General features: G+C 38.3%; 2 protein-coding genes across 2 annotated transcripts; both read right to left on the bottom strand.

Moving 5' to 3' along the window:
- Positions 1-912: 912 nt before the first annotated feature.
- On the bottom strand, positions 913-3,008 carry LOC132263606 (juvenile hormone esterase-like). The gene is made up of 6 exons (XM_059763431.1): positions 2,623-3,008; positions 1,861-2,563; positions 1,616-1,803; positions 1,399-1,558; positions 1,187-1,322; positions 913-1,117 (listed from the first exon to the last, which is right to left on the bottom strand). Exons 1-6 carry the CDS (start codon positions 2,983-2,985, stop codon positions 952-954), a joined length of 1,716 nt encoding a protein of 571 aa, XP_059619414.1. The 5' UTR covers positions 2,986-3,008; the 3' UTR covers positions 913-951.
- Positions 3,009-3,621: 613 nt separating this feature from the next.
- Positions 3,622-5,590, bottom strand: LOC132263837 (esterase FE4-like). The gene is made up of 4 exons (XM_059763831.1): positions 5,329-5,590; positions 4,654-5,298; positions 3,883-4,018; positions 3,622-3,811 (listed from the first exon to the last, which is right to left on the bottom strand). The coding sequence occupies exons 1-4, from the start codon at positions 5,588-5,590 to the stop codon at positions 3,622-3,624; spliced, it is 1,233 nt and encodes a 410-aa protein (XP_059619814.1).
- Positions 5,591-9,977: the final 4,387 nt, after the last annotated feature.

Here is a 9,977-nt window from a genome sequence, read left to right as displayed (position 1 = left end):
CAAATGTTTACCGAACAATTTACCACCAGTATCTCTACTATTTGCTCATTGAGCATCACCAAACTATGGTTGTGATTTATTAATTTCCCAGTTTAATTGGTTTGTCAGGAAATTGGATATACGAAAGTGTGTTTGCAGCTAATATTGACTGTGAAATATTCGCGTGGAGCAAATATCATTACATAATGTAGAAATCCTATGTATTAAATATAGAGCTTCTCCCAAGAAGTGTGTAAGAACAAACTGTGTGTAGATTCGAAATAAGTTGTATAAACTTGTATTTGCTCTTATCTCACCTTTGTCGACCCTTTCTTGAACGTGGTCTTGAGCTCAACAAAGGCTAAATTAGACACTTTCAAGCAAAACATTAATATCTTTCACTGGGATCCGTCCAATTTTCAATTTTCCTTGCCTTTTTTATGCCAACCCACCAGATTGGGCTCTACATTTCTCTTGCTTTTTGCCAAGAGTTGGGGTGTGGTTTATATCACCGGAAAGGATGAACTATCTATACTAATATCTTATATCCCCTTGAGCTTACCTTCAATCCTGCGGATGGACAGAGGGAGAGGATTTCTTCTTCCATGTCGGAACACATTGTTGGATGTCCTTGAGGATCTTAAGGATATACTTATGCCTCGCCGAATGGATTAATGTCCACAAATTGTGTGCAAGCCAGAAAACACATTTTCGCTCGACTCTAGAGACGCATCTAACCTCAGAGCTAATGGCATTAATACGCAATATTTGAATATTTCCACCTCAAAGACCACGAGAAATTCAAACATAAATTCAAATACGGTCCATTGAGTGCAATTCCCAATGCCCAGACCGCTGTTATCGGGGTTAATCGTCTTGGGGATCCCAAATGATCTTAATCTTGGGTTTCTCCATGGATTATTATGGCCACACTTCTACTTCGCATAATCATTTATTTGATTTATCAATCTTTCAAAAGATATCCCTCACAAATTCACTCCTTTCGCGCCACAAATCCCTCTCCATGGCAAACAGTGACTGATTGGGTTTTTTGTAATTGCCAATCCGAAGATAATCGAGAGGAAATTTATCTGCCGAACTCCATTCCACGTCCACATTCTCCACAGGGGTTGGTCTTCTGTAAGTGTGAGAGTCATTGTAAATATCTGGTGTCGATGTGAACGCAGAGACATGTGTAGTATATTACCCAGTGGTAGCGAAATTGACCCATAACTTCACCATTCTTTCCTGGATGAAAATATCCTGCATGCTGGGCGCTGCCCTGAAGATTGGTTTATCGAGCAGCGGAAATAAGTACAAGAGTTCATCGCAATGAGCGACACCTTTAACAGCCAGACAGATTAATTTTTCAGGGGGTGGACTTGAGGAAGAATTTCATCTAATTAAGTGCACATTTACCGTAATTCATGCTGTTTGGGCCAGCCAGTATATCACTAAAACTGCCTTCGCCGCGATGGGAGAAAAGATACACAAAAGTATCCGCAGATTTTGTGCCTTCCTGGAAACGCCTTCTGAGATATTCATCCATTCCTTTGAGCATGATAAAATCTGTAAACATCTTTAAGGAGAAGATACATGAGAAATTGAAGGCTTTTTTGAGTGTTTTTCGCATTACATCTGTAAAATTCTGTGTCACTTCCATTGCCAATCTTCCACTCTTGCCGCCGAAGTAGAAATTGCTTATTGACGATGTGATTTCAGCCCTTTTCGCCTCATTAAAATTGTTATAGTAGAGCAAAAGTGGGAGAACCTCATTCCAGCGCTCGTGTAAGTCCTGCACGAAGCGTGGTTTACCTAAAATAGCTGAAAGAGGACACCTATTAGGCGGAAGACATTTCATGGGTTAAGAGAAATAATTACACGCTGTTACATAGGCACCCTCATCACTTGTTAATCCAATTAGCAGTGGAATCTTGAGACTATGGTTCACGTGCATAGTCTTAGGAGGTTCCGTGAGGAAAGCTCCCTCACGATCCTTTTCCAGCGACGGCGGAAACACAGTTATTGGTTTTCCCATCCATTTAACGAGTCTCGAAGTAGCCTCCAAAATATTTTCAACAGACTTCTGTTGCAAGCATTCCGCTAATTTGGTGAAGTTCTGATGTCTCAGTCGATCGCATCTCAACTCCTCAGCAAGCTTCACAGTGCTCTGCAGAGCTTGAGCGGTGTCCCAAAAAGCCCAAGGATTGTCATAGGTTCCGCTCTGGGCGATCGCTCTGTGGAATAGACCTCTAGCTGAAGGATAGGACATCAAGTAAGTCACAGAAGCTCCTCCTGCGCTCTCTCCGAAGATTGTCACTTGATCTTTGTCTCCTCCGAAAGCTCTGATATTCTGCTGAACCCATTTTAGAGTTTCCACTTGATCTTTCAACCCAAAATTTCCCGGGCTATCACTTGTGTTTGTTGTCAAGAAGCCCAATGCTCCCAAACGGTAGTTTCCAACGACTAGAACAATGTCGTGATCCAATAAAAAGTCAGGAGAATAGTGCGAGGAAGCTCCATGTCTGAATCCTCCGCCATGGAAGTATACCATCACAGGTAAACTGTCATTTCTGCTGGGAAACTGTTGACAGAAAAGCATTTCAACACCCTTCTACACATCTAGAACAGCTGCAGACTTACTTGCGGTGCATATACACTTAAATATAGACAGTCTTCTTTTCCAGAGTATACATTATTTCGTAATTGATCGAATTGAGGGCACATCACTTCATTTGACACAGTCTCTAGATATCCATTCCACGGAGCTTTCGCTACGGGATTTCTAAACCTGAGATTTCCCACTGGCTGTTCGGCGTATGGAATTCCCATGAAAGCGCGAATTCCGCGTCCTCGAAATGACCTCAAATATCTTCCGATAATTCCTCCTCCATGCGGAAGAGTGACTTTGAGTGAATCTGAAATTCTACTCTCACAACTTTCCAAGCAGAAAGTGATGAGAATAAGAACAACAACAATATGCAAACTTCCCGATGGAAAACGCATCTTTCTCTTTTGAACTTTCTCGAGAGACTGATTTATGTAACCAATGTTTCAGAGACAGATTAGACTTTATGCATACTCGGGTTATCGCGTAACGTCATTATTTTTGATAGGTACTATTTACATAACAAACCCAGCGCTTGCTTATTTACTAATTGTGTTTTGGTACATTGATAACTACAGGGAAATGTGTTATCCACTCTTTTCCCGTGGCATTTAATAAATCAGCGTGGAAAACAAAATTCCTATCACAAATACATTGTAAATATCTGATTGTCAATAAACAGTCATACATTCCATCTACAAGGGGTAGTCACAAGGCAATTTTTGATGAAACTTAATGCGCTCAATCAAGTATTAAAATATTGATATTATTATTTTTATGGGAAATATTAAAAAAATCAATTATTGAATACAATAATGAAAAAAGAAAATTTTCCAAGTAAAATTGCAAAATAATCAAATATATTCAAATATGTAAATCAGATTTGAGATTTATTTTTTTTATTTTCTGAATAATTAAAAAAAAATTAAAGGAATTAAAAAAAACTCGTGAATTTATAATTACATGTTTTCTAAAAATTAGACCCGGGCGGCTGACGCCCAGATCAAAACTAAAAAATATGAAAAAATGTCTTTTTAAATTCCAAGCAATTCTGAGTTGATTTTCTTCCAAAATAGCGATCTTTCCTCGTACAATCCGTTTTCCATGGCGATTATTGGAGCGTCACTTTGATGATAATTGCCGATTCGCAAGTAATCGTACGGAAAAGATCCGGCGATTTTCCACTCCGGAAGCGAAGAATCGTCAGATTGTGGAGTTGGATTCCTGCGACAGTCAACAAAAGTCTCAGTGCTGAATCAGTAAGACAAATACTTCGAACACATTTCAAATCTCACCCGAATTTGGCAAAGTTCACCCACATCGAAACCATCGCATTTCGGATGAAATCGTCAATTTCTGTAGGCGCGGCCCTGAAGAAAGTCCCTTTCATAACAGGGAACAAGTATATCAAATCATCCGTATGTGAGACTCCTTAACAAATATACAAAAGTTTATTTACAGTAGGTGGTAAATTTTCACTATATTTACCATAATCATCTTCGTGATTTCCTGAATATAATTCTGAATAACTAATTTCGCCTCTGTAATTGAAGAGGTACAAGAATGTGTTTGAAGAGAGGCATTCTGGTGCCCGTTTCTCCAGAAAAACATTCAATCCGTTCATAAAACATGTATCAGATCCCGACTGGAAGCCAAAAAGTTGTTAATATTTACATTAACTATTAAATACCAAATTTACATCTGTAAACTTTTGAAACATTTCCGGATCATTTAAATCCACCTCACGATTCTGGTAATAAAAATCATTTATCATATTTGTTATATGATCTTTTCTGTCCTGGTTGTAGTCCGCATATGCAAAAACGTGTGGCAAAAGAACATCCGAATTACTTTTCAAATCGTCAACGATGTCCTGTTTACGCAATATTGCTGAAAATTGAAAAGTAGTACAAGTGTTTAAAAGATAGCCTTCAGAAAACGCTGTGAAATCGAATATTTACTACTGCTTATTATATTCCCTTCGCTTGATGTCATCCCTATCATCAGTGGAATTTCATGTCCTCTTGATATTTTCGCTGGATCTTCTGCGAGAAATGCATTTTCACTTTCCGGCTCTACAACAGGGCCCCAAACAACAAATGGAAATATATCCCACATGAAAAAATCGTAAAAATGTGAGATGAGTTCTTCTGATGATATATTGCGGAGACATTCGATCATTTCTTGCACATCATCTGCTGGGCAATTGACAGTCTCAGCCAATTTCTTTGAATTCTTTGCTGCAATTTCACTATCTCGTCTGGCCCATGTTGAGAAATGAGTGCCACTTTGAGAAATTGCGCGATGAAAGAGTCCTTTTGACAGTGACGATATTGTATGATAAGTCACACTTGCGCCTCCAGCGCTTTCACCGAAGATTGTTACAGAATCCTTATCGCCACCAAATTGCCCGATGTTCTTCTGAATCCACTTGAGGATCTCAACTTGATCTTTAAGACCAAAATTGCCAGGACAATCGGGAGTATTTGTGCTGAGAAAACCGAATAATCCAAGTCTGTAATTTCCAGAAACAAGAATGACGTCGTGATCCAGAAAATAATCCGGACTATAGCGAGATTTCGCACTGTTTCCAGTCATAAAAGCTCCGCCGTGAAAATATACCATCACTGGCAGCGGATCATTCGTTTCTGGATTCTGAGGCACATAAACATTTAAGTAGAGACAATCTTCACTTCCAACCGATGTGTTATCTTTTCTGATAATGTAAACGAAACTAAGACACCCATTCGGTTCCCAAACAGCGTCAAGTGGTTCCGTCCAAGGACTTTTCGGCACCGGATCTCTGAATCTCAGACTTCCGAGCGGAGCTTCGGCGTAAGGAATTCCCATGAAGGCTCGAATTCCTCTGCCTGATTGCGAACTGAAGTAGCGACCGATCAACTCACTTCCATCGGAAAGAGTGACTTTCAGAGATTCCGATATTCGAGCATCGTGCAAAACGAAATTCACACTGAGAATCGTCACGAATAATGGAAAATTCATCTTCACTTCTCGAAGTTTAGACAGAAACTGAATAATCGGGAATCTGAGAATCCATTTGGAATGTTAACTGTGATCAGAAAGAAATGCCATAAGTGTCGTGGTCGTGATATACCTTTAATTGGTTCTTAAGTTTTTCTCTGTTATTGTTTCTCAAAGATTACAACATAAATATAATTTTCCGTAACGGAAATAAGATAACGAAAAATAACATCTGTTTATTATCGTTAAGATGCTCTTTCTTGCTTCAATTTTTCATAATTAAATCATTTATATTTGTACCTGAGAGTATGTAAATGAAAAACTTTTATATTGCTCACTGAAGCAGGAAATACATGACAATTTTTGTAAACAACACCATGAGGAGCAATCACTCTCTCTTAATTTTGAACTCTCATTTCAAACTTTTAACACACTCTGTAGAAACTCCATCAAAGTTCATACAAAAATTTGCTATATTACATTAAAGAGAGTGGTATGAAAGCTTCTCAAATTTACCGTACATTTTTGCAAAGAACAAACTTTTGTAATGTATTTAATAAATTAATGATGGTGTAAGCACTACTTTGCTGTCTTGTACATTAATGGAGAATTTCCATTGCATAATCCTGCTTTATCGAATAATTGATCTTTGTTAGATTTATGAGTGACTATTAATCAGTTATATAGAATCAGTTTGCTATAGTTATTGCTAGATATATTAGGAGGCACGAGTGACTAACCATCAGTGATTTGTGCATGCGAATATTATTAAATTTTGCTACACATTTGAGTGCGCTTATCGAACATAATGTCTGCATATCTGATAGGCTTTCGCTCTATCGAAATATGACAAAACTACCAATATTGTGACGCTATTTATTGAAGCTCCATTGAATCTCCCACTTCCGAAATCGTTCATTCGTAGGCAGCATTGCTCAAGGGGTGGTTAAGTTAATTGAGCACGAAGCGATAGCTATGACAACGTGTTATCTATTTCCAACTAAAGTAAGTAATTCTCACACTCAACAAACAGCCTTAAAAGCACATCTTCACGAGAAAATTGATACCCAACACAGCGTATAATCTAATAATATTTTTTACTTCGCTCGGTATTTTGTACAGAGAACGCTTTTAAATTGCTAGTGACATTGATGTACACATATATCTTGCATCAAATGGTGCATGATAAAGCGCCGTTGTGCGCTGTGCCGCCTTCACACGAAGGTATGAGAAGGTGGCACATATTTCCACGATAAATATTTGATATAACATCACACAAAAGAATTGTGTAGTGAAGAGAATTGGAATTTCGTTGGGAAAAACATATTTTTAAAGCTTCTCAAGCATTTTTCATCTTAATTTAATCAACAGGAACAACATTCATGATACTCTTCATCACAGAGTATCTGTATTTATTGAAAGTTGATAGTATGAATCCAAATTAAAATTAAACAATTTGTCTTGAAAAAGCATTTGTGGCGAAAGTTGGTAGGAGTTTAAGCAAATGACAACACGGTAATAAAACTTTTTGAGTGTGCCCAGAGAGTGTTTTCGGAGGGAAGAGACATGAAATTAGGGGTTAACGTTATTTTCAATTATTTTGCTTTATCCCCAGAAACCACAATTGCAAAAGGTCTCCAAAGAGGATACCAAAACACACCCACACTTTCAACTTTCTCCCGCACTTGTACGTGAAATCGGCCCCAAAATAAACTTATTATAGACACATTTTCAACCCCTGGAAACTCTCTCAAGCATTTCGATCAATATTCACAATCTACATACTTTCATCTCGTTTGGCCATCAGAAACATCTCGCATATGCGGAGTGTCCCATGAATATACAACACAAGAGGTGTGTATAGAGTTATGAAAATCATATGTTCGACTCCTACAATAGAGATACGATCAGTTATTAGACCTTCTGGAAGTTCATGCCAAAGAGGCCGATCTGAGGAATTGAAGGGCATAAATTTACCAAAGTGGACGATTATTTAGCGGCGTTTTGGTGTAAAAGTTTCACCATATATTTTTGGTTTTTCCAGCCTTTATTGCCCCTTTACCCTCTAATGTCTCGCCAACATCGTAAATTCTGTGAAAATTCGATGAGCTTTCACAGATACGCTCGCCCTGCAAAGCACATTGCGTGAAAAGATGAAACCATTTTATGAATTTGCGACTATCATAAAACTCCTCACAAAATATTGCAACGTAAACTCTTCATTGAAAGTGTTAAAAGAGTTGAGCTATTTGAAAAATGCGGCGCTTTGACAGTGGCTTCCATAAAAGCTTTTAAGCAAAATATAAGATTTTAATTGTCTGCTTTTACGCAATTCTTCGTACTTCTTTTTTTCCTTTCTGTACTCACAGCGTGTTGTAAACGAAAATGAAAGCCCTTTTACCCACTCGAGTAGTCCATTACATATGAATGAGCTTTCAAAGTTCTCTAGCTCACATTTTTCCATTTCCATTACACTGGCTTTATTGTGGGTGGTTTATATCCCATGCTCGTTCGCCGCTTGGTAATATTCTCGAGTTCTCCCACAAATGCGAAACTCACCCTAAGATGTCTTCAAACAATAGCTGTCAGATTATCTGAGTCATATTTTTTCACACTACAATTTACTGTTTATCAATGGAGATGGTATAAAAATTACATTTTATCTCAATGTTTGGCATGTCTCCTCACAGTGAGTGCCATAACATAAATTACACACCCCATGGATCAAAATCATAGTGCGATCTTTTGAACTTGTGCTTTTCTTCCGTCACCCATTCTTTCTCTGGGAGCGCAACAAAAGCATGATAAATTCGTACAGAGACGATGATGTCACGCATCGTGGTGGAGACATTCTCTCGTGAATTCATGAGATGATGTCTTGTGTGAAATGTTGCAGCGGAATTGCCAACACATGCCATCAATATACATATCCACATTTTTCTGCGAGCAGTGACAAAAATTGAAAACTCAATGAAAATTTAATATACAGTCTGACGTCGCCCACGCAATTTTCTCGGAAACACCTCCCAAATGAGCTAGCAAAGGGAAAAAGGGAAACAGATGAAGAGCCATCTGCACAACAGACGTCAAGCAATAGGAGACGAAGAATAAAATTTAAATTGGATACCAGGGAAACTTGAGAAAGCGCTAGATGAAACTTCTTCGCTAGATATGTTGTACATCAACTGAGTAGGACCACAAAAGACCACCCATAAGGACAATACTCAAGCTAAGAGGTCATAAAAAGAAACGTAAATATCGCACAAGCTGTATATAAAAAATATATATCACAGGAAATTTATATTTATATTAACTCTGTAATTTTTATGTGAAGCTCTCAGCGTGGTGAATGCAGTAAAAATGGTGATGTTGTAAAACCTGGGCATGAAATGACCCATCAAAAGTCATTTGAGACATTTTTGTTGGCACAAATTGCAATTGAGCAGCTGGAAGTTACTCAAACGTAAAATGCATGAAACTCAATTTTTATCCATATAAAAAACGCTTTTTACAACTTCACCGGCAATTCAGATTTTACATACAAGTCTATCCAACGGCAATTTCTAAGGATTTTCTGGCGTTTCTGGTGTTCTTTAACTGCTGGCGGCGCTTCCGTAATCGCGGTTTATGCTGAGGCTTTTCATCGTTTTCATCGGAGTCCATTGGATGCCATTAGCAATAACCATGGCCACATCGAGCTGGGGTTAGTCGTGTTTGTTTTCTGTGAGAGTTACCAGCACGCAACATAAATCCTCGTGCGAAAGGAGGACATCATGGGGGTGTGAAGAGGTGGAAGGCAAAAGTGGTTCACCAATTTAACGCGATGAGGCTTTGCATACAACCACATTACACCATTCACCTCTAAACTGAATGCATGAAAGGAGTCGTTAGCAATTTCCCAGTTCCATTTGCTGGCGAACACGGAGATGCTAAAGGGCGATTTACACACTCGCATAGCGATAATTCCGATAGTGGATAAATTTATGGCGAAAGTTCCGTTAAAATTAAAGTTGTAATTTTTTGCCACAACTGTCTATATTTGAGCATGTTTTCAAGCACGACAAGAAGAAGACCAAATGCAACAAGTGTGCGTTCAAATGTAACTCTAAATTCTGCTAAGCTAGAAATGCTGAATCTTCCAATCAAGCAAAGAGCTGAGGTTTTAGTAAATTCACATTCAAATGCACACTGTGAGTCACATACTCTTGCCACACAATTCTAACATTTCCTGCACGGATTTCTTGGAAATCCAACGGAGAATTCCAAGGTAAAGACGTGAAGTGCCAAGAAATAATCCCCAATGGAAACGTGCTATAAATGCTCAATCAGAAATGTTTGATATTTCACTTGAGGCACACAGGAAAGAATGAAAAAGGTTTCAATCAGGAGCAATTTAGGTGAAAATTTC

Source organism: Phlebotomus argentipes, unplaced genomic scaffold (genome assembly GCF_947086385.1).
Source record: "Phlebotomus argentipes unplaced genomic scaffold, Phlebotomus argentipes genome assembly contig_39, whole genome shotgun sequence".
In the NCBI taxonomy this organism is placed as follows: Eukaryota; Metazoa; Arthropoda; class Insecta; order Diptera; family Psychodidae; genus Phlebotomus; species Phlebotomus argentipes.
Note: the sequence above shows the minus strand (reverse complement) of the source record. Positions and strands in the feature narration are given on the sequence as shown.

Excerpts from the sequence above, each read along its gene's own strand:
- LOC132263606 (XM_059763431.1), bottom strand. The coding sequence starts at position 2,985 with ATGCGTTTTCCATCGGGAAGTTTGCATATTGTTGTTGTTCTTATTCTC. Across the intron at positions 1,323-1,398 it reads CCCAAACAGCATGAATTACG|GTGTCGCTCATTGCGATGAA; the intron begins GTAAATGTGCAC and ends TGGCTGTTAAAG. Across the intron at positions 1,118-1,186 it reads GTCAATTTCGCTACCACTGG|AAGACCAACCCCTGTGGAGA; the intron begins GTAATATACTAC and ends TCACACTTACAG.
- LOC132263837 (XM_059763831.1), bottom strand. The coding sequence starts at position 5,590 with ATGAATTTTCCATTATTCGTGACGATTCTCAGTGTGAATTTCGTTTTG. Across the intron at positions 5,299-5,328 it reads TGTTTGGGAACCGAATGGGT|ATAACACATCGGTTGGAAGT; the intron begins GTCTTAGTTTCG and ends TTATCAGAAAAG. Across the intron at positions 4,019-4,653 it reads CCCTGTTGTAGAGCCGGAAA|GAGTCTCACATACGGATGAT; the intron begins GTGAAAATGCAT and ends ATATTTGTTAAG.